The 25,120-nt window shown below is 38.3% G+C and overlaps 1 protein-coding gene across 3 annotated transcripts in view; it reads right to left on the reverse strand.

Annotated features, from left to right (window-relative positions):
• LOC149138333 (uncharacterized) overlaps positions 1–25,120 on the reverse strand; it is a 439,570-nt gene that overhangs the window by 235,300 nt on the left and 179,150 nt on the right. For all 3 annotated transcript variants that reach the window (XM_089447178.1, XM_089447177.1, XM_089447176.1), the window contains one exon: positions 16,661–16,768. In XM_089447178.1, the coding sequence (XP_089303304.1) occupies positions 16,661–16,768 (108 nt within the window). The remainder of the gene's footprint in view (positions 1–16,660; positions 16,769–25,120) is intronic.

Here is a 25,120-nt window from a genome sequence, read left to right on the forward strand (position 1 = left end):
AAGTCAGCGTAGTAGAAGGCTCAAGGAGACCTATATATAGGGCACTCGGACTCATTCAAGAACACACACACTTCACTCATCAAGAAGCTCGATCAAGGGTAAAGAAGAAACCTCATATCAAGCGAAGAAGAAGAAATCAAGAAGGAAGAAAGATCGAAGTAATTTTGGGTCGGTTTTGGGCATTACTTGTTTACACGTACGAGGAGACTAGGGCACAACTCACTACAACAAATCAAAAGTACAGTCACCTCAAGAAGGTCGAAACAACGTAAGGTAAAGATCCCTATCGCAAGCCGAAGTTACAAGGAGATCAGCTTAAGGCAAGCGAAGGAGAAGAAGGGCTAAAATTGCCTTAATCCCATCACAAGTGTGAAGGTTGCAGAAAGTTGCAGGAGGCTGGGAATTGCAAGAAGATAGGCCGAAAGATTGCAGTATAGTGTTGCAGAGCCGAAGTTGAGGGTGACGAAGAAGTTGCAACAGTATAAAGGCAAGGCTGACTTTGTTTGACTTGGAGAGGTAAAAGCAAGGCTGACTTTGTTTGACTTGGAGAGGTAAAAGCAAGGCTGAATTTGTCTTGGAAGAGTCTTGGTCAAGGGTCTAGGTCTTGGAATTTGTCAATTGAAGGTCTATAAGAAGAGAAGCATTTTTGTGGGTTTTCCTCTCAGTTGAAGAGGTTATGGCCCTGGTTGATCGCCTATATCTTGTGTCCTTTGTCTCATTGTTCTTTATGGTTTGGTAGCTGTTTGATCAAGAAAACACTAATAATAAACAAGTAAAATAAGAAGCTAATCAAGTTAAGTAAAAATATACCACAAACAGTTATTAAAGAAAGAGAAATCATCCAATGTTGCTGCCCCTAGATTTCTCAACAGACACAGCCATACTTTTCATACAGACAAAACTGAAAATGAAATATATACTATATAAATTATCTACATATTTTCTCAAAGCTTTCCAAGAGCATTCTCACTAGGATTATCAAAAGTTCAAGAATAAAATTTTAATGTCTCATACTTTCCTGCTAGCTTTATCATGTGTTATACAACCTCCAGGTTGTACGTAATTAATCACTTAATTATACAGCTATATGTCAGGCCAAGACGTAACTCAACGAATTGAATTGTGCTTTGCATTAAAATGGTACATGGATATATACATGGAGAGGGAGACTACTAGGTTTCATCTCCCAATGTCTCTCCGTCTTCCAATTCTCTTCATTTTTCTATTTACAATATTTACATGGATTTACCTAATCCCAAAGATTAGGTGTCAACATTCCCCCCTTAATCTGAAGGGGTGTTGGTGATTCCAAGCATCATTTTGAATCTTTCAATCTTTTCTTTTCCAAGCGTTTTGATGAATATGTCTGCAATCTGCTCATTTGTGGAACAATAGCGTAGGTGGATTGTCTTGGCCTCAACATGATGTCAAATATGATGGTATTTTGTATTGATGCGCTTTGTTCGATCATGGAACTTTGGGTTCTTGGCCAACTTTATTGTAGAAGTGTTGTCAATCAAAAGTGGAGTTGAATGCACTTGTTACTCCTGCAAATCTTCTAGAATTTTCCTAAGCCACGCAATTTCCTTTGTTGCTTCCGCTGTTGCCACATATTCTGCCTCAGTTGTGGATTCTGCTGCAACTGATTGTTTGCGTGACCTCCAAGAGACAGCAACTGATCCAAGACTCATACATAACCTGAAGTAGATACCCTAGTTCCTTTATCTCCATCGAAATCTGAATTAGAGTATCCAATCAAGATGAAGTCGCCCACCTGTGTATACTTAAGTCCAAAGTCTTGAATTCCCTTCAAGTACTTTAGAACTCTTTTTGCAGCGAACCAATGACCCTCACAAGGCTTTTGCATAAACCTGGAGAGGATTCCAACAGCAAATGAAATGTTTTGTCTGGTAGTAGTTAGGTAGTTGAGACTTCCTACGAGTTGTCTATACTTCGTTGCATCCTCAAATTATTTTCCTTCAATGGATGTGAGCTTTAAGTTCTATTCCATTGGAGTAGTCAAAGGATTGCACTCAACCATGCCAAACATGTTCAACAGATCTCCAATGTACTTCTTTTGAGAGAGGAATGTAAGCTTTGGATGTTGAGTCACTTCAATACTAAGATAGTAGTGAACATAGCCCAAATCTGACATTTCAAAACTTTTCCTTAATTCTTTCTTTATGGATGCAATGTAGCTCTCATTGTTCCCTGTCATCAGAAGATCATCTACATACACCACAAGATATACAATTGTTTTGCCAACTTTCTTGACAAACAAAGTTGCATCATCAAGATCATAATGTTTGAAGTTGAGTTTCAAAAGATGCTCAGTTAACTTCTCGTACCAGGCTCGTGGTGCTTGCTTGAGGCCATACAAGGATTTTACAAGCTTGCATACTTTGTGTTCCTAACCCTTCACAACAAATCCTTCTGGTTGGGACATAAAAACATTCTCTTTCAAATCTCCATTCAAGAAAGCAGTTTTTACATCCATTTGATGGACTTTCCAACCATTCTGAGTTGCCAAGGCATAATGTGTTCGGATGATAGCCCATTTCTCTGTGGGGGCAAAAGCCTCCTCATAATCAACCCCTTCCATTTGCCACAAGCCTGGGTTTGTGCTTGTCAAGTGAGCCATCTGCTTTATACTTGTTCTTAAAGACCCACTTGCAGCCAATTGGTTTGGTTCCCAATGGAGGATCAACCAGCTTCCAAGTGCCATTCTTTATCAAAGCATCATATTCTTTCTGCATCGCTTCTTTCCATTCATCAAGAGAAGCAGCTTCTTTCAAGGAATGATTCGAAATCTGTAGACAAATTCAATTCACAATCATAAGAAACATCCATATCAACAACAGAATCAGAATTGTCTACATCACCTCCATTCTATCTGGTTGAGCTTCTTGTTCTTGTCTTTCCAACCTCATCAAGACAAACAATTTCAAGTGTCTTTGTCAGCCATTTTGGAGGACATTTCTGAGATGGCCCAAGCTGCTCAGTTGACTGAGATGGGGTTGAATCAAGATTTAGTCTCCAATTCTATCAATCACATTAGTCAAAGTGTCATCAGTGGTTGGAGCTTCATGTGGGAGAGAGAATGCTTCAGAAGAAGATTCCACAGATTGATCTAGTATAGGAATCCCCCCTTCAAGATGTGGAATCTCATTATCAAATTATTGAAAAGACTTTGCATGTCCGAATCTATCCAAGCGATCAAGCTGCCGCTCAATAACATTGTCAGTCTTGGAAGATTCAAGAAAGATCACATCTCTAGATATTATAAACTTCTTGTTCACTTCATCATAGAGACAGTATGCTTTGGAGGTATTTGAGTACCCCAAGAAGATACATTTTCGACTCCTTGCACCAAGTTTGTTTCTTTGTTCCTTAGGTATCAAGGCATAGCAAGTGTAACCAAAAACCCTGAGATAACTCACCGAAGGAATGTGGCCATACCACATTTCATAGGGGGTCTTGTTTTTTATAGCATTAGATGGAAACCTATTCTTTATATGCATAGCACAAAGAACTACATCAGTGCAAAACATCAGCTTAACATTCTTGAAAAACATCATGGAACGTATCATATTTAAGATTGTCCTGTTCATTCTTTCAGCTACTCCATTCTATTGGGGATTATAGGGCACGGTTGTTTGATGTTTGATCCCATGCTAGCGAATATAGTTTTCAAATTCATTTGAAGTGTATTATTTTCCATTATCAGTTTGAATAGAGCCAATATAAGATCGTGCATCATTTTCAATCCATGCATGAAATTTCTTGAATGTTTCAAAAGCTTCAAATTTGTTCTTCAATAAATAAACCGAACACATTCTAGTGTAGTCATTAATAAAAGTCATCATATATTTATTACCATTTGCAGAAAGGAACAGGCATTGCGCCACATAAATCAGAATGAATGAGTTCAAGTTTTCTATGTGCTCTGGAATGAGAATCATGAAAACACTGGTTGTTGTGCTTTCTTAGAATACGAGCATCACATTGCTTAAGTTTCCTAGGAATGGAAGGCAAAGTAGTAACACCATTTTTATTCAACAAACGAAGGTTGTCATAGTTTAAGTGTCCAAATCTAGCATACCATAAAAGACTTGATGGAAATGTACCTTCATCATAGTGAGAATTGTATGAAAAGTTTTGTGCACGAGCAGAGGTTCCTTGCAGCTTCAAAAGTCTTTCTTCTTCTATCCCAATCATGACAAGTGATTTGATGCTTTTTTGACTTAGACCTTACCATCAAATATATGAATGGAGTGTCCTTGTTGGCAGATGTGGACCAAAGACAACAAGTTTCTCAACTCTGGGAGTTATAGAACATCATGTAGAAGAAAGTCTGAAAGACTAGCCAATTTGAGCGTGACGGTGCTAAGCCCTGATGGCTTGATTTTTGACTTGTCTGCAAAGTATACTGCCCCATCAACATTATCAGTGAATTCTTCAAAGAAATCTCTCCTGAAATTCATGTCGCAAGTTGCTCCTGAATCAAGCAACCAAGCATCTTTCCATGAAGCAAGTGAAGCATTGAATAAGTCTTCAGTTACTCCAATGTTGCAATGTACCACAACATAATGAGCGGATTAGGGTGCTTTTCCTTTCCCTTTGTCAGTGGTTTTACCTTTTCCTTCATTTCTGTCTTGCTCAATTTAGTCCCAAGGCAACTTACAAGTGGAAGCATCATGTCCATCTCTATTGCATCGTATGCAATGAAGATCATACTTTTCTCCTTGGAACTGTTTGCCCCCTTTGCCTCTAAAATTTCTCCTTCCTCTTCGGCCACCTCTTCCTCTAGAAGAATCATGTGCATGATTATTCTCGTTATGTGCAAAGCACACAGCTTCTTCAGTAGACTGAGGAGTTGTCTTCTTCTCAAAATCCTTCTCTCTCTCAACAAACTTCTTTTCAAGGGAGTCACAAGTAATCTTGTTAAGGTTTTCACTTGCTTGCAATGACTCAAGATAATGTGAATAGGTGGGATATAGTGCCTTGACATAACCTATGAGAGGAATATCTATTTCAACAACAGTGGCTTTTATGTCATGCATAATCGATCTTACTTCTAATGCTAAGGCAAGAGGATCATCATTTTTCAACTCAAGATTGAACAACTTTATCATCAATTAAACTACTTCAAGTTCAGAGTGTGAGTCATACAATTCCTTCAAGTTCTTTAAGGCTTCAAAGGCATTTGAAAATGGAGAAATATGGCGACTCGCCTCTTCATTTACCGACACTGCAATCAAGACATAGGCCTTGTTGTTCTTGTTTTTCCAAATGTAAAGCTCCTTGTCTGAAGTGGGCTTTTTCGGTGCATTGTCTCCTTCTCCTTCACAAATTCCCTTCCACAACTCATTGAAAATAAGTGTGTTTTATTTTCCGGGACCACTCATGATAGTTCTCTTTTCCAGAGAGAACTACACCCACAATGGATATGAGTGAATGCATCATCAAAAAAACTATCTGCTTTCGATTCAAAATCACAACCTTACTTGATGTCTTCTATTTAAATGACATACCTTCACTCTTCATTATGCATCTAAATAATCATAATATGTCACACCATATAAATGTGAGGCCACACCATAATCACACCATATAATAGTCATACCATTCCACTGATACACTTTATGGTCTTAAAAAAAGGGACATAAAACATTATAAAACATCACTTATGAGTCATTACTTATCCTACCATTTATAATGACAATACATCCTCTTAAAAACTCAACGTTTATATATATGCACCCTTTAAGAACATAATGGAACATGGATTCACGATTTATGTAATATCAGGTCTTCAAAAATTGTTAAAGTACACACCATGTCAGGGCTCAAAAAATGATTTAACACGCCATAAAGGCAACTTCTACCTTATTTGAACCAATGAAAATGTCATTTGTTGAAATCACAATATGCTGGTTGAAATCAAAATCTGTTGTACATATCACCTGCTTCAACACCACAGTCTTGACTTCAACCCTCACCGCACCGTACGTTGCTACCTTCAAAGCATACGAACTAGAGGTCATACGCCCCAGCAGAAGCAGAATACGGGACATGATCTCACATCCTGACAACCACACCTCAACGTAGCACCCAGGTCATGCAACAGGCCATTCAACCATTCTGGCAGGTCGGACCAGCAAGAAAATTCAACCTTCGCAAAAGAGGAGTTTCTGGCAACGGCCAATGCTAAGAGCAGAGTAAAGAATTTTGCACAATCTTCAAATCCACGAATAGTTCAACCAACGACCCGTTTACACACGGACCTCTAAGCACACAATGTTGAAGGAAATGTAACTAGATTTGGTCTTCATAAATGTACTTTTGATATTTGTATTTATTCAAGAAAAGAAATATTATTCTTATAATATATGTCAATGAGTTTCTTACTCATTGAAATAGGTCTAGCACTACTTAAAGTGCTATAGGTGAGTCAAATAGTAAAGAGAAAAAGGTTGAAGACCTTAAGGGCTTGTTACACCATGTATGATTATGTATTAAATCCAGAGAATACCTCCAAGCCAAGTCAAGTCTCCTCCTATGCAAAGGCACCATTAAAGAAGCTCCTTCAAGCATGCAAAACCACCATAGAAACCATTCAAAGTCCGCACAATAAGTCGACCTACAGTTAACATGTCGACCTTCTAGTCAGCCTTCTAGTCGACCTAAAAGGAAGGACAGTCTTCTATATATAGAGGTTGTCCACTACAATATAACGCATAAAGATAACTCTGAAATCAACGAGGAAAAGGAGGCAAGAAAAGAACGAAGAAAAGGGGTTCTAAGGGCAACGAAGGAGAAGGGTACATAACCAAAGTCGAGAGGACGGTTTTCTAGGGTAGAAAATAGTCACATGTGCGAAGAAGGAGAGAGTCTCTCTGCTGTTATAGCAGCCCTCTACCACAGTCACATAAAACTCATCATTTGGGCTAAGAGCATAGACCTAAAGTACCTCCCACTCAAGCGAAGAAGGAAAAAGAGCGAAGGTAATAAGGATGTTCTAAAGCCTACTACAGTCACACGCGCAAAGGAAAAGGAGGTTTTCTCTGTTGTTATAACATCCCTCCTATTACATTCATTCAAGTTGATTGGTTGGTGAAGAGAAGGAAGGGATCATCTCAAGAAAAGGACTTATCAAAAGGTGTCTCTTCTAGAGAAAGTGTAACAAGGTTTATCAACAATTGAAAAAGAATGAAGTGCCGAAAGAAGAAGGTCGAAGTGTCGGAAGGAGGAAGTGTCGAGGAAACAAAGTGTCGGAAGGACTTGACTTGTGCTTGGAGGATATTCAAGTCAGGGGTCTAGGGTTTGTCATTGATCAACAAGAAGCTTTAATAAGAGAAACTTACTAAAGGGTTTTCCTCTCAAGAGAAGAGAGGTTTTGGCCCTGGCAGAGAGCCAACATCTTGTGTTTTGTTCTTATGTTTTGGTAGCAGTTTGATGAAGTACACACACATGCATTAAGAAGAAGAAGAAGAAGAAGAATATTAAGCTAACAAGAAAAGTAAAATGACTCCACAAATTGTTATCAAGTAACGAAGAATCACACTACACTTATTTGCCCTAGATTCTTCAACACACAGCACACGGCCTCACAATCATTACAATGACGCCAACGATCCAAATTCTGGTGAAGGGACAAAGAATAATGGCAGGGAAAAAATGAGGACAATGGCAGAAAACTGGCAAAGCACGAAAAACTAATTTGGCAGTTCACTCTGATACCATGTCAGGCCAAGAGGTAACTCCACTAATTGAATTGTGCTTTGCATTAAAATGGAACATGGAGATATACATGGAGAGGGAAACTACTGGGTTTCATCTTCGAATGTCTCTTCGTCTTCCAATTCTCTTTATTCTGCTATTTAAGATATTTACATGGATTTACCTAATCCCAAAGATTTGTTAATCAAGGTTGTCATTGATGTCAATATGGCATTGACAGAGATGCCAATATTCTTCAGATTCCTGGTTCCAGATGATGATGTCATGACTCTTGGTATACGGGATAGCATCAATGAAGATGTCAAGTCATGAAGAAGTCAAACCACTAATGAAAGAAGTCCTAAGAAGTCCTTGATCTAATGTTGCATGCACTTCATGATCTAGACCTTAACTCTTAATGACATATGGAGTCATACACTTAATGATGTCAGACTCTTGAAGAATGACCACACTTGATGATACTTGATGATGTCATACACTTGATGGTGGTAACATGGTTGGAGATCATATGAGGATTGGAAGACTATTTTGGACTTCTCCTAATGATGTTGCACTATAACATATCACTACACCATGACCGAATGAAATTGGGAAGTAGGGCACACCGGCGATCCTGCTGCTCGTTTCAGGCCGCCTCTGCACGAAAGGAATGGCTCGCCTCTGCTCGAAGGGCACAGTGACACCAGGTGTGAGCTCGCCCAACTCTCCCCTCACGCAGATCTGGTACCGGCCAACAGATCTAAGTGTGGCCAAGATCTCCGGTAGCTCAAGACAGGTAGAAGCAACCCTTGCTGCTCATGTATATGCTAGGAACCCCACAGCTGCAAAGACTCATGGTTATGGCAGAGGGAAGGGCTTGAAACAAGGATTTAAAGAAGACGCAGAACACATGACCATTGTAGAAGGAGATTCGCCAAGCCACTTACAGCGAGCAGAAATGCCGATACCTCAGAGTAAAAAGAGATGGAGAAATAGGTCAATCGATGCCGAATGCGTTGGATCTGCCGAACTACACTCCAAATCTACTACGGCAGTACCTGGAAGATTGCTGATAGGAGCTAGGCAGCTCACTCCCACAGTGGGAAGGCATATATACCCTAGATCTGCCATCGACTTGCCAGATCTAGCTTACAATAACCAAGATCCAGCAAATCGAGGCCTGGACAAGGTCGATCCACCATGTATGAATGCAGATCTAACCCAAATCTTTATTAGAACAATAGAAGGCAGACATTGTTGTGTACAGACCAGAAAAGGGATGAGCGACCAAGAGTTAAAAAAGGAGATTCAGATCAAACTTGGAACTCCGACAACATACCAAAATCTGATATATTAAGGACTCAGCTTGCAGGACCATCACTCACTCCAGGACTATGGAGTCATTAAAGATTCAACTATCATTCTCAACCTGAGACTGTGAGGCGGATGCAAGGGAGCCAGTTCAAAAACTCCAGGCTCCTTTCGCGATGTAGTCAAAGGAAAGGAACCATTGCCAAACAAACCAGCATCCACAACAGAGCTACCAGGCCCCTACATCGTGGAACAGAAGCCGGAATCACCTATGCTTATAGTATCTCTGCCAGAGGTAACTGATCTATACATAGATTTAGCCCACAATGTTGTTATATGTAGATTTAATGGTTTTTGGCCAAAATCGGATGCACTGCATCAATGGATCTTCTCATCATGGACACCTAATTGTGAAATATATCTATGCCCTAAGGGTTTTTTCATAGTTAGATTTAGCACAGAACAGGAACGAGACAACGTCATCAATGAGGGGCCTTGGTTTTGGGGCAATGCTGGCCTCTTCATCACCCCATGGTTCCCGGGCTTCAACGCCAATACCATGATAGTTTCAACAATGCCAGTTTGGGTAAGGCTGCATAACCTCCCATTACATTTTTGGCATCAAAAAGTTTTAATAGCTATTGGGAACTCCTTGGGAAAGTTCCTTAAAACAGATGAAGACAGAGCTATTCGGGGAATCTTCACATATGCTAGAATATGTGTAGAAATGGACCTAAGTCAAGGGCTACCCAACCACATCACATTGAATTTTAATAATTCACTGTGGACACAACCGCTTGACTATGAGAACACAGCATTCAGATGCCGCGGATGCTTGCAAACAGGGCACCTACAATACCCCTGCCCACTGGCCAGCAAGAAGCCTAAAGGGAACAAGAAACAACAACAAAAAACCCAAAGGTTGGCAGCATACCGAACCGCTGGATGAGGAGGATTTGAATACAGAACCTACAGACATGCAAATGAGACAGGAAAACATACAGGAAGAGCACACCCGGGAGCCTAACTTGGGGCAAAATATTTTGAAACAGCAACAAGAATTACAACTGGAAATAAGTGGCACCAAACGAACACATGGTTCCGAAGGATTGGAATCTGACAAAGAACAACCAATGAATACTATGGAAAACCAGCTTGCCATAATTGTTCCTACTCCCAACACTGGAGGTTGGCGAAGAGTGGAGAAGAAGAAGGGCAGGAAATTATAGGCCAGCTGGAACTATACTTCCTTTTTTGGCTTTTTGTAATCTTATGTATCCTGATTTTCAGGAACTGCTCATATGCATTTGCTATAATCATCTACAAAATGTAATTTTCTTCATAGAATAAAATTATGATTTTTTTCTACGAGAAAAAAATCACTACACCATTATGTGATGACATGAATGTTGCACTATTACATGTTGACACTATAATGAATCACTTGGTGACATATGATGACATGGAGGACTTCATGATGACGTGAAAATAATATAAAGACATAGTTGGAGTCATAACAATGAAGAAGCCATTAATGACCTCATATTGTCCCAAACATTTTATGCACAAAAATTCAAGACCAATCACATTAAAAAAAATGTTTTTCACTACCTTAGAGGCAACCTCTAAATATAATTCCTGTACCATCTTTTAGAGCATAATTTTGCCCTTCCAATGAGATCTTACTTGGCCCGAAACTCCAAATAGTTTGGGATATATAGATTTTTTAATTTAGGGATATTAATCTGGTCCTTGAGCCGACCTGTGCTAGGCCTCTCATGTCGACCTCCTTATTAAGACATGTCTCTTCATTTGTCATTGCAAGGAAGTCTATATATATACAGTCCGAAACTCATTTCTCTATCATTCAATTCGGTCAACAACACAGAAAAGAGGAAGAACTGTTCACAACTCGTGAACAAAAGAAGGAAGAGACAAGGGCACTTTTGATAAAGGTTTCTCAGTGATATTTTGGCTCGGATTCTTGAAGATTACAGTGACTGTGCTTCATTACAGTGCTTGGATTTTAGACAGCTCAGATTGTGCTCACACAGCAACTCGGACCTGTAAAATTGCAGACCTGAGGGTTGGACCTGCAACTCTGATTTTCAGACCTGCAACTCTGAGTTTCGAACCTGCAGCTCTGACATACTCAAACCTGCAGTGCATCAATTTGAGGCTTTGTCTATTCTTCAGAACTGTTGCTGCATTGAACTTGTGGTATACTCACCTGGTTGTGGCTCGGATAAGTGAAAGAAGTTTCAGATCATTAGTGAAGGAGAAAGCTACAGCACTGAGAATAGCATACAGTTCACCACTTTGAGGGTCTAGTGATTCAGTAACTATGGTGGCATCACCAAGCTTACTGTGAGGGCATATGCAGTCAACCTTGAAGTGAAGATTTGGAACCTTAACAACGGTTGGAACCTTAAAGTGAAGTTTGTTTATGACAGTTTGAAGATATCATTGTAGCATACACTGAATCAGCCTTGGAGCAAATCTAGAAGCAGTCATTAAGAAGAGTCTTCTTTAGCATTACTTGAAGCACTGATTAAAGACTTGTTGGAGTTTTCATTGGAGAACTTTTGGAGACGTATTGAAGCATCCTTGAAGCAGCAGTGTTGAGGTACATTAAGAAGAATTATTTGGTGCATACTTTGAGGCTTAGTAGACACTTTGAAGTTTTGTGACGACTATTGAAGACCATGATGTAATGTTGATGTAATGTTGATGTCATCATGAGGTGACCTTGGAGAAGTGTATTTGGGTACCATGAAGAACAGCGAAGACACCTTCATGTCAAGATCAAGGTTGTCATTGATGATGTAATGTGGAGACTAAGTGAAGGGATAGTTGAAGATTGATAGGGTTCGTTTTAGAAGACATTGGGAGCCGTGAAGTATAACCAAATATATCTTGACGAAGTAAAGCTAAGGGTTGGTGCCTTGGAGGATAGGGTTGGAGCCCTAGAGGATCGGAGTCCTCAAGAAACCAAGTCAGACCCTGAACCAGATATAGGGTTGGAGCCCTTGAGGTTGGTGCCTCAAAATTGACAAGGTTGGAGCCTTGGAAGTCCAAGTCGGTGCTTGGAAAATACAGGTTGGAGCATGGGAAATTGAAGATCGGTGTCTTCATCTAGGGTTGGAGCCCTACATATATTGTACTTGGTTTATTGAAGAAATTAATAAAAGCATTTATTCTTATTGTTCATTTTCTATTATAAATATAAGTGATCTAACTGGTAAAAGTAACAATTGAAAAGGTATTGATTCACCCCACCCCACCCCAGTATTTCCAACAAGATTAGGTGTCAACACTATATAGCCTACAAAATAATAATAATAAGTAATCTAACTACAAGTCTAGATAGAATATTTGTTACTTAGGGTTTTGAATATGTGGCAAATATCCTTAAAAAAAATTAAAAATTAACCCAAAAAAAAAAACTTAACACTAACGATATTTCCTTGGGATCCAGCGCGTGAGCACTAGTTGGCACGTTATCCATTTACATGGCAGATTCTACAAGGATCTAGGTGGATCAGTATCCATATTTGGATATGAAAGGTGGATCTGTAGATCCAGCATGAAGACCCTGTGGATCCAATTACACAAGTGTTAACTAAGGTATTTCACGTTTATTTGTTCTAAATAAGTCAAATATCACTTCTCACTATAAAATATAATGACACTGCAGGAAATTATTTTCTTACACCACTGGGAAGAGGAAGTGTCAAGCCAATAGCTGCCCTCAAGATGTACTTTGTGTCATTTTATGTAATATAGTGCTCAATTTGGTAAAGGGGAAAAAGCGCTAGGCAAAACTTGTGGTTCTGGCATAATTTAAGTTTCTTCTTAAATAATATATCCAGCGAATGAGACACCCCTCAATCAAATGAATCAAAAAATACAATGTTTAAGTCTTCTACAAAATGAAAGTGCAGTAGTCTCAAGAAATCAAGCAGTTGTGTTCATCATAATTTCAAGGTAACTTCCTGGAGGTCCATCTTGCAAGCCCAAATGTGGCTACGCGCTCAATGTCATACAGTTATAATAATGAATATGCTTCCATCAAGTACTACAACAGTAAACTAAATTTTAAAGGCTTGCCAATATAGCATCCTCTCCCAATAGGCAAGAAGAGTCAACATGTCAGCCTTGCCATAAACCTTCCAAACAATTGATTTCTTTCATGATGTTACGAATAAAATATATATAAATAATATAAATATAAATAATGAGGATAATTGTAATAATGATTAGTTAATTAGTAATTAGTACTGAAGAAGCGTGTCTAAATGGGACATGAATTTCCATGAAGAGGCACTGCCTAGTATACAAGCAGGCCCCTCACTCTCATTTGTATCATCATTCTTATCGGTACATTTCAATATGTATCCTGGTATCTCAATGGAGATCTACATATTCCAAGTCTTCTGGAGTATTTAACATGAAGAACAAACTTTGTTCGCTTCATTTGGTATCAAAGTAGTTTCAATCATCTGGCCACTCCACTGTTGCACAGAGCCATGCTCTTCGATCTAGGTCCTTGGCCATCAAGGTATCGTCAACATTGTTGCCGTCAAGATTGAAGCGTTTCACTACACTTTCGGAGTTTCTCCATCACTAAGTTCGTCAGAGGTCCTGAACATTTTTTAAAGAAAAATAAAAGTTTTAAAAAAATAAAAAGAGAATATATTATATTAAAAAAAATACTATAAAACAAGCAAATTATTGAAAAAAAATTATTGCAAAATATATATATATATATATATTGGAAAAAAAACAAAACAATTTAGGAAATAAAACAAAAAACTTCAATAATTATTTATGAGAAAGAAAAATATAAAAAAAATCAAGAGTATTTAAATATTTGAGAACAAAATGGAATCTATTAATGACAAAAGAACGTAAATGGAATCTAATTCGAAATTGAAGGAAGGAAGATTTCCGAAAATTTCACGTAATTACGCTTGAGTGTTATTTAGAATTAAAGGGTCCATTGTGGGAAAAGATGTCACTATTGCTATCTCACTGGCCGAATATAAAAATTATATAATGTCTAAAATCACAAACCAATTAGTGATCCTGGAGTCAAATATAATCGAAAAAATACATTGTTTTGGCAACAAAACTATGACCTAACCAATTTACAGTTAAACATTGAGGATTATGCATTTATATCACACTTCTCAGTTCAAACCCTATGGAGCGAAGGTGATATTATTTTGGATTCACCCTGGATGGAAACCCTTGGTTCCTTCATCCTGAATACGAAAAGGAAGTTTTTGACATTTTCTTACAAAAAGAAAAAAATAACACTATAGGATGTCACCATGAAGCCAAATTCAGTAACACCAGAAGACATCCAAGATATTTCAAAAGTAATTTTTCAAGAAGGTAAAAAAGTCCTACAAAATATGCAAAATAAAATTGACAAAATCATTGCTGATAAAGATGAAGAGGTTTTGCGACTTAAGGATCATAGCGAAAAATTACTAACACAAATTAAAAAGCTTAAGAAGAACAAGAAGTCGTTAAAAGACAAGTTAGAACATTGTATTCAAGAGGAAGTATTGAAGTTTCCAGTCGTAACATCCCCAGTTGAAGATAGAGAAACAAATACTGAACTAGTCAATAGCAAAACTCAAGAAGAGGATCAATCAGTTGAACGAAAAACACACTCATATGTTACAATCCAAATGATGAAAATTCCAAACAAAGATTGTGTACCTAACTCAACAACCATAGTACCAAAAGGAAATCAAAAAATTTCCACACACCTAATAAGGGAAAGTCAAACCAAAAAAGTTCCCTATCGACATCCGAATCATGAGAGTAGACAACTCAACCAAGTTATGTATCAGGACCATTCAAAACAGAAACAACAAACTAATGTTCCAAAGAATATTGATGTAACCTCAATCCAGTCCTATGATGACAATTCATTACGAAATTCCAGTGATCAGAATATTCCACAGAAGATTAATCTAGGATGGTCTAATCCCTTCTCAATGCGACAATTTTGTTTGTCACTTAGAAGATCATATCAACTTGTATCAACAAAGATGACAGTGCCGAGACGAGAAAACATTCGAAACCGAAAAAGAGATCAAGCCTTTTGCATCAACAAGCTTTGAGGACAAAGCTTTTTTGAGGAGGAAGGCAATGTTACGAATAAAATATATATAAATAATATAAATATAAATAATGAGGATAATTGTAATAATGATTAGTTAATTAGTATTCAGTTCTGAAGAGACATGTCTAAATGGGACATGACCTTCCATGAAGAGGCACTGCCTAGTATATAAGTAGGCCCATCACTCTCATTTGTATCATCATTATTATTCATACATTTAATATACATTCTTGTATCTCAATGGAGATCTACATATTCCAAGCCTTCTGGAGTACTTAACGTGAAGAACGAACTTTGTTTGCTTCACATGACAACATGTAGCCTAGTCATAAACTGAACAACTACTTCACACTAAGAAGACAACAGTTCCCCAGAATGGATTTTGGAGCCCTCATGAAAACTTGTACTTCAACTCTTCCACAAGAGAGTCATGTGAGTCGGATGATTCACCAAAGATCTTTGATCATGCATATGTCCTCTAGTACTACCCCCTTAACCATGCAAACCAAAAAAAAACATTGATTACTTTGCAGCAACCCACTCCCTGAAGTTCTAGGTTACCCTGCAACTAAATATCTTCTACGCTTTATGTTCCAGCATGCCAAACAACAAAGTTCATGACTTGTATGGCGCTCACTTTTGTCTTCAAAATGTTTAACCACTATTGTTTTTAGAGATTGTGATTGCAATTTCCCATGCTAACTCTAAATAGACCATGGCACTAGTCTTAATTTATTGCTCCAAATATGTCCTTTAGGTGTCATGTCTTAACTCGTCTGTCTAATAGTAATATTAATGGGGGCTCTCCTTTTGATGACTTTTTCAAAATTATTAGTGGTTTTGATTCTTGAAATCTGAATTTGTGTTTCTGGTTTATGGCTTTTTTTGAGTGTGGATGTGTTTTCCCCATATTCAGATCTTGACTTTTCAAAATTATGGTGCATCCAAATCTGGGTTTGTATCTCTTCACATGCAATTTAGATGAATATATGGAAATCAGGGTTCAAATTCCTCTAGTAATATTGAAAATTTCCAAGCTACTCCAAGCAGTTTTTCACTAGGCAACAATGTCTTTTAAGAGGAAGGAACATATACTAAACAAGCATGGGATCAAAACAAAGGAACAATCATTATACAACCTTGACAAATCAAAATTGAATAAGAAAGGAATTTTTGGGGGGAGGTTGTGAGTGAAGTTTCAACAGTTCTCATTACAGGAACTACAGCATAGTTGATTTCAGGATGATTCCCCGAACTCCCATACCCAAGACAAACCACATCCGAATGTGTGAGACTGGGGGACCAAATCCTGTAAAATAAAAATAATTATTTGAAAAGTACTAAATAATTATAAATTGGAAGTCATTTGTTTTGTATGGCACAATAATACAAGACAGAAGAATGCACTGCACAAGAGAACAAACAAATTATTTTTTCTCATTTATAACAGTGTTGGTAATTTTACTTGATATGCACAATGCATACCTTCACAGCACCTTCTTCAATTATTGACATTCGAGAAAGGCGAGCATAGTCTGATCCCATACGTTTTCTCAGATCCTCCAAGAAGAAATAATTTATATCGTATATGATCTGCATACCATTTAATAAGCAATTAGAACTTTTGAGAGCAATAAAAATGAGAAAAAATTGAAAATAAAATTTTCACATGAAAGAGTAATCTTCTCAAAGGTTGACAATTATTAAATAGCAAACACTGCTCACTTTCATCCGTCATGGTAGCATTTACATATCCACTTATGTTTACACGATTTAGGTGAAACGTTTAAAATGGTGCACTTAACCATTTCACTATGCTGAAATTTTATGAAAGCAAGAAAATATACATCAACCAACATTTACCTTTGCAGTTGGTTATTTTAATGTAAAAACCAGTCACTTAATTTTGCATTTCCAGGAAATCTAGAAACCATCTTAATAATGATATCAACCAATCCTAGTGTAGATCACTTGTTTTAAGATTGAAGTCAGGTTAACACATTACTTGTTTCAAGATTGAAGTCAGGTTATCATATAATTTCATTTATGAGACATGCCTGGACAGTGGAACCTTTCTTAACATATGATGTTGTCACAAATGCTATTACTACCAAAATTATGATTAAACAAACATTTGAAGATCATTATGTGTGCTAGTTTCAATAATAAACAAAAAATTGTCATTGACCTTTCCACAAATCAAAATACTATGTTAAACCACACAAATAGAGAGGCAAAAGAGGTTTCACTTTATATTAGGCACAGTGTTGCAACTTCAAACATTATCAAAACAAAGCTTCCCGTGGACCCCCTCCTAATATTCATGACGTTTGAGCTTATAAATCAAAGTTTACACCTCAAAAAAAGAGCCCTCGTTATCTTAAAAAGGAGACCATGCAAGAGACCTGATAAAGATAAATTTGGAAGATATTAACAGTTACAAGGGTGAAATAAGTGTTAATATTATAATGTTTATTTTGTACTTCTGTCTAGTCCTAGGAGTTAAAGACTACAATATTAGGTGTTAATAAGTGTTCCCAATGCTGTGTCTATATTATGTTGGCTCACTCACATCACATGTTATAACTTTATAATAGCCTTCAAGTTAGGTACATCAACTAACATAGACAGTTACATGAAAACTACTCTTATGCATATGCCCTTGTCCTTCGATGTATGTGTAACATGAATAATATAATATGAATTCTTTATTACCTCTGTATTTCTTCTCTCTTGCATGTTTGCATAAAATACAACAACAGTATGAAAGGGCATAAGTATCCATTTATGGAGGACAATGAGGATATTAGTTGGCCCGATGTGTATGTGAGTAAGATGAAGGATGAAAACCCTTGGTGAATAACACCAGCAAAACAACAACATCTAACTTTGATAAAGCTCAAAGATTTTCAAATATTAAGCATGTGTATTCAATAAAGGGGAAATAACAAAGCATATTAAAAAAAAGACACTAAAGGACAGTGTAAGGTGCTCAAAGGAAAGACACCAATGTAGACATTAATAACCACAACAACTCTTCTTAGATGCATGGCAGTGGCAACATGAGACAACAAAAAACTAACAAAATTGATTTTATAAAGCCTAACCTTGTGAACCAGATTTGACAGTTGAAAGGTGGAAGATGTCATTAACAAAGTAAACACCACAACAAACCCAATGACAACATAGACTCCTAGTGACATAACAGAAAAGAACAATGTCAAGTAGGAAAAAGAACGACAACTGTAAAAAGAAAGATGTTTTCCATGACATGATAACATGTGGCATCTAGAACCTCTCTTTCCAAGTAAAACACACATGTCAAGAGGAGCACCTGGCCTTGGACAACATCTTGTCAAAGAAGCATCCTTTTTCAAGGATAAAAGGCCTATTTTACGAGAAGCACTCATCACCCAAAGCCCATTTTACTGTATTTTATTGCCATATTTATTGAAGAAAAAGCCCAATCAATGAGGGCACCCTAGCTTCAGGAATATATTATAACCATTGCACATGAACCAGGTTCAAGGGAAAGCACACTAGCTAAGAAGTTGAAATGTGGCAATGTGGCCCTTGTTAAAGCCTGTATCGAATCAGAACAGGCCAGTGCACAACTTTCAAGGGTTTCTAGCATATTCTATGCATATTTTATTCATGAGGTAGTTAGGGATGAATCTTGTAAATGGGATTCTGCAGTCTTCACCTCATTTGCAATTTGAGATTTCAGCTTGGGGAGAACACCCTAGAACTACTGTTGCAGCAGTCAAGGAGCTTTGGAGTCTTGTGTTGAAAAGTGTGACTAGGTTTGGTCTTCATAATGACATATTTTATTGTGATTTTATGTAATCGATGAAAAAAAAAAAAAAAATTATTTTTGTAAGTACTTGAATCATGGGTTTCATGATCAAGGAATTTTATTTTAGTTAAGGTTCCCATTGTGAACCTTTAGGATTTGTCATCTAGTCATAAAAGTCAATTTGAGTCAATGTCATGTATGAAGGACCCTTCTTGGGCATTTTACATTTGTATATGAGTCAATGAAAGTGTCAAATGGCCCTCCAAGTCAAGCAAAAGTCACCTCCTTCAAGTCGTCTTCAAAAGAATAATGAAATCTCTCAAAAGGACATGTCGACTCACCCTCAGTTCAGGTCGGCTCATTAATAGGCAGCTCAGCCTCATTTTAGGACACAACAATTTCGGTGAAGCAAGTCTGAAATCAAAAGGTGTGAAGATCACTTAGGAAGAAGACTTATCATCAACGAAGAAAGGAGAGAAGGAGAGCGAGGTCTTTGGTATCATTTGGATCTGTTTTGGTCTGTTTTAGGACACACGTGTGTAGAAGGAAGAAGACATTTGCTGCAGAAAGAGCTGAGAGGAATTACAGTCTTCTTAGGTAGCCGAGTTGGAAGTAAGGCAAGTTTAAGAGGAAGTCGAGGCAAGCTAGAAGGAGTCCCTATCCAAAGAAAGCATAATTCAAGGAGGCCAAATCTAGTGAAAGTCTGAAGCAAAAGGGAGCCGAAGTTAAAGAGGAGCCGAAAAGAAGAGTAGAAGGTTGACTATTGTTGACTAAGGATCTCATCAATGGAGCTTGTGTCTTGGTCTTGGAGTGGCAAATAGGTCAAGGGTCTTGGTCTTGGTATTCGTCAATTGGAGTCTCTATAAGAAGAAGAATTTGTTCGGGTTTTCCTCTCAAGTGGGAGAGGTTTTGGCCCTGGCTGAGAGCCTATATTCTGTGTCTCTTGTCTTTTTATGGTTTATGCATTGGTAGTTGTTTGATGAAGAATAAACCTATAATAATATAAGTAAAAGAAGATCTGAATCTATAAAGTACAAAGCACTCACAAGCAATTATCAATAGAAGAGAAATCACTTAATTGCTTAGCCCTAGATTTCTCAACATCTTGGACAGCATTGGAGCTTTAATCTAAATCTTTCCATGGGTTGTTATATTAATGTGCAGTTGTTGTTTGGTACTTTTTTATTTTCTTTCTTGCTAAGACATAAAATCCTGCCCTCTATGGTGGGTTTTGTAAAAAAATGTGTAATTAGGTCCGGTCTTCATATATATGAAATGTACTTGTGATTCTTGTACATTGTCAAATAAAAGAAAAAAAATTATTTTTATTTTGGAAGCATGGGTTTCATGCTCAAGGTCTTTTTTAGAGGTCAAGCACCCATTGAGTGCTTCTAGCATTTGTCCTAGGTCAAGAAGTCCAAAGAGTCATTGTCATATGTTGAAGACCTCATCGGGCACATTGTAACTTGTAAAAAGAATTAATTTTGTATTTAAAAGTGTCAAAATACCCTCCAAGACCAAGTCGGTTTGCCAGCTAAGAAGTCGGCCTAATTTGAGGTATTTCGTCCACCTTGGAAGCTTATATATAGGAGGGAACTCGACCTCCTAGAGAACCAATTCATTCTCTCATCAAGCAAGCGAAGGAGAAGAAGAAAGAGGTTAGTGAAGGAAGAACGACGAAGATCAAGTGCTTAGGTAATTTCCCTCTCTCTCTTCACACATGCGAAGGAAGAAGACTAGGGTTTCTATTGTTGTGTTAGGATTTTGTTGTTGCAGGATCAAACTTGGAGAAAGTGCAGAAAGAAGGTCGAAGGAAGGCTCATTAGGTCATCCTCAAGTCCTAGAAGAAGGAGAAAGTCAAGCAAAGATTAGAATAAATCTTGGAAGCCTGAAATAAGCTCACACGTGTGGAGACAGTTGTTGCTAGGAGGGCTGAAAATTTCAGACCTGGAGTGTAGGCCAATTTTTTGTTGGCAGTCGAAATTGTGCTACTGGAAGAGATTTGACTGGGTTTAACTTGGATAAAACGAAGCACATCACCAAGAAGGTTGGACTTGGTCTTGGAGAGGTATTGGCCTTGGTCTAGAGGTCTTGAAGTTCATCAATTGAAGAATCTATAAGAAGAGGCGATTTGTGGGGTTTCCTTTCAAGTGGAGAGGTTTTGCCCTGGCTTGTAGCTTATTATCGCTCAAACTAGCAGGGGTCCTAAAAGGGGGTCCTTGAAGGGTTATTACTAGGCTAAGGGCAACAATGGAGCGATAGCCCACTGTCACCTCGACTAAGGCTCCCTACTCTTTAAAGACTTTCACTGATCGCAGGAGACCCGCTATGATAAGGATCACGAAATGGATGGACTAGTGATAGGGCCAGGGGTGATCCTGGAAGCCTATTTAGGAGAGAGGCTCAAATATGTGGCTTGCTTGTCTTGAAAGACAATATGGAAGGCTCTCTAGGAAGGGCTTGGGGAAAATTTTTAGGGTTAGGTTTTGAGTATGTGTCTTATAAAGGAGATCCCTAAGCCCTAGAATTCTTGTGGAAACTTGGGTCCCAGGTGATCTTTGAAGAATTATCCTTGATAGTACATGGGACAACACAAGACCAAGTGGACCCGAGGCTCAGTCAAGGGGATAGGATTTAGCAACCAATGATATGGTTGACCTAATTAGTGAGGGGAAAGGGATCAAGGAATGAATTTTCAATGAAAGGCAATTCAAGGATCCCAGTGAGATTTCTAGCCTCAGGGAAACCAAGGGAAAGAATTGGTCTTCAAGCTAGGGCTTGCAATATCTCAAGATCCCACCGTCAAAATCTCATGAAATTTGGAGGGCTTCATGAGGACTCACCAGCACAATAGTGGACCAAAAATTGAAGTATTTGGGTGGCTAGATCGTGAGATAATTGACGCCCTAGGTGACCTAGAGGACTAGAGCTAGAGAAGAGGAAAAGGGAGAAGGAAAATAGGTTTAAGGTGATCACCTTTGGGTGGACCAATGCCTAATCCTTCGAGGAATTGGAGTCAAGTAGAATTATGACTATGTACCTTTGAATTTTCTAGGTCAAGGAGGCCTCAAAGACAACTTTGCTTGGCACTAGGGCAGTAGCAAAAGCAACTTCAAAGACTTTATACTTGAAGCATTCACTATCCAGAAACAAAATTTCCACAACTTCGCATACGAGATGCAGCAAATAAGCCCTGGTAGAGTGAAATCCCAACAACAATGTATGTGACAAAATTAGAAAGAAAGAATAGAACTAAAATGTACTTACATGTATAAGAATATATTCAACCATCCAAACACTTGCCATCAAGAAGCTCGAAGACATATGAAAAATATCCTAACATCAAAATTCATTCCATGCTCCAAACATTTGTCCTCCAAGAAGGATAAAAAAATCTCTAAAGAGATACCAGTTCCAAATCCAAGTGATGATGCTAAAATGAATCCTCATCACTTCTATTTATACACTTCTAATGAGTTCCATTTAGCTACTTGGGCCTAAATTAGCCCCTAAAATAAAATAATGCACAAAACACCTAACTTTTGGTGAAAAGCCCACCAAACTAGCTCATAAACAAAAAAATAAGCCTCTCAAGAGATCGAATGATCAACAATACATGTCATTGGGCCTTCTAAGAAGCCTGAGGAAATCCATAACTGCCATAATGATGAATAGGACTCCCAAAAGTAGTGGACAAGGGGTTGGCCCCTCGTTCTCCAAATAATAAACCTGTGGTGCTCCCAATGTGTGTGAGGGAAAACAAGTAACCTCATGGGTATCCAAGTAGATCGAAGATGCTTGTAGACCATCTGTAAGAGTTCAGATGATGGTGTAAGTGATGCCACATCAGCATACAAGTCCTGAGTCATCTGCCAAGTGCATGGTACAACTGTGGGGCCCACTGGGCGTGGTGAACCAGGTGCATCTTCCTCGTCCAATTGGTGAATCTGAAGAAATCTCTGAACATCTCTAGGGATCCTTAGAGTGTTGTCTACTGTTGTGGAGGCCCATGGCTCTCTACACACACCCTACATGCGCCAATGTAGCCCTCTGGAGGGTTACGACCTCATATAGGGAGACCAAACCCAAATGGATACCATCTGCAATCCTGCATAAGATCCAATGCGTCCCCTAGCCTTCCAGTACAACAAGTCATCAAAGGAAATCGAGTTAAAGAGCTTAGAAACCATGGGCAACACGTGGGCACTTCATAATGGCATGCCCTTCCATAATGGGTTTAGCATGTGTTAATGTCTCCAAGCTCCAAATGGGGTTAACCAAGTATCCTATTAGGTGGTTTCTACCTTTAAAGGGGATAGTATGTCCAAAGTACATCCTTCAAAGGGTGGAGCCATGTGATAAAGAGATGAATGGAGTAGAGAATGAAAGGGGTAGCCCTGGGCTGCCACATGTTGGGGTACAACAGTAGCTAATAAAAGGGAAGTCCACACTTGGGTATATAATGTATAGAAAGGAGCAATCATGGTGCATCAGGTGCCCCGTCCTCGATTTTTTCACCCTTCTTTATATGTCTTTTGCCTTATATGATTTTTCTTTGATTAACCACTGGAGGCTCAGGGGATAAGAGCATGATGTGTAAGCTATAGCAGTGGATATCCGCTTTAAGGAAGGGCGGTTCATTTCCCACCAGGGATTGAGACAATCATGGGTTCCTAAATGATAAAAGAGGCTCTTCTAGGGCCTATAGGAACCAAGGTGATGGCCATGATAATGGGGTAGAGCTCATGTATTAGCTTTTTCCCACGTGCTAAATGTGTTTGCCCCAACCATCTTTTGCATTTTGTGGTACCTTTTCCTGTTAAATGTGGCCAATTATGCTTTTAATTTTCTTTTCAGCTGCATCAACCTTCGGGGCATCATTCCTAGCCTGACCCAATGTGTGGGCAAGGGGAGGGTAAGGTTAACCCTATGTAGAACCAGTGGAGTAATGTGGACCCAAGTGGGAGAAATGATGAATGGGGTTATAATGAGTAAAAGGGGAGTGATGTGTGGATGAGGGAGGAGGACTACGCAACCAAAACCAGGGTTTCCATGTAGTACTATCCCTAAAGCCCAAAGATCAGTAAAAGAGATCCCACGGGACTAGGGTCTAAGGTTAACATCCAAAAGAGGTCTAGGGGACAAGAAACACATATTTCATTAAAATTGGAAAATTTGTATTACAAGGACATCGCTAGAATTGAGTTTTTTAGTTATTTTGAAATTCTAAATCCACTATTTAATTCCAAATTTAATGAAATATGTGTTAAGAGCACAGACCTAGCACAATCTTTCCATTGAATCCCCCCAATAATCCATGCTCAAAAGTATCCATTTTAAGCAAACTACAATACTCAATTACCAAATGACAAGGCATACCTTTAGGTTCGACAGGCCTACCTTCAAACATACAATCATGACGGATGAGTGAGGGACCACATGGCTGCCTCGGGTGGTGAAGAAATGGCACAACGAGCTAGTTGGTGGTTGCAAGGGGTCGCTGGCTGCCGGCTGAGGACCATCTTGGAGAAAAAATTTCTCCTAGGGATATCCCCCACAAAATGGTGGGTAACATAGCCTATATCATGTGTTCTTGGGTACTTTTGATCTTCTTGTTTTGGTAGTTGTTTGATGATAAGAATAACATAATAATACAAGAAGAAGCTAATAAGTACGAAAAATTAAAATGATATCACAAACAGTTATCAAACTAAAGAGAAATTATTATATCCATTGCCCTATAGATTTCTCAACAGGTTTGTCTAGAAAATAAAGAGATGAAAGGAGTGATCTGTTTATCCTCTTAAAGTTGTTATGATTTCAGATCTGAATATGTTACATTCATGGCTGTTATTCAACGAAAGACTGTCCAATTGTTTCACATGTCCGTTATTCGAGGTCATATGTCGATACAAGTACCTAATGGTTGTGTTAGTGTATTTATTTGAGCATTTGTACTTGGATGTAAATGAACTTTCAATTTTTTTATGACTGGTAAACAACGATGTTTAGTGTGTTTAATGAGTTATATCGCTTCATGGTCAAGTTTCACATACTTAGCATCATTTCCAGCACCATAACACTTGTAATAAGGCCGCCATCTACTGAAAATCACCACTAAAACACCATTCAAAACCTTAAAATTTTAT

This window comes from Pinus tabuliformis, chromosome X (genome assembly GCF_031772625.1).
Source record: "Pinus tabuliformis cultivar Carrire ecotype Pingquan chromosome X, CPIR1, whole genome shotgun sequence".
NCBI classification, from domain to species: domain Eukaryota; kingdom Viridiplantae; phylum Streptophyta; class Pinopsida; order Pinales; family Pinaceae; genus Pinus; species Pinus tabuliformis.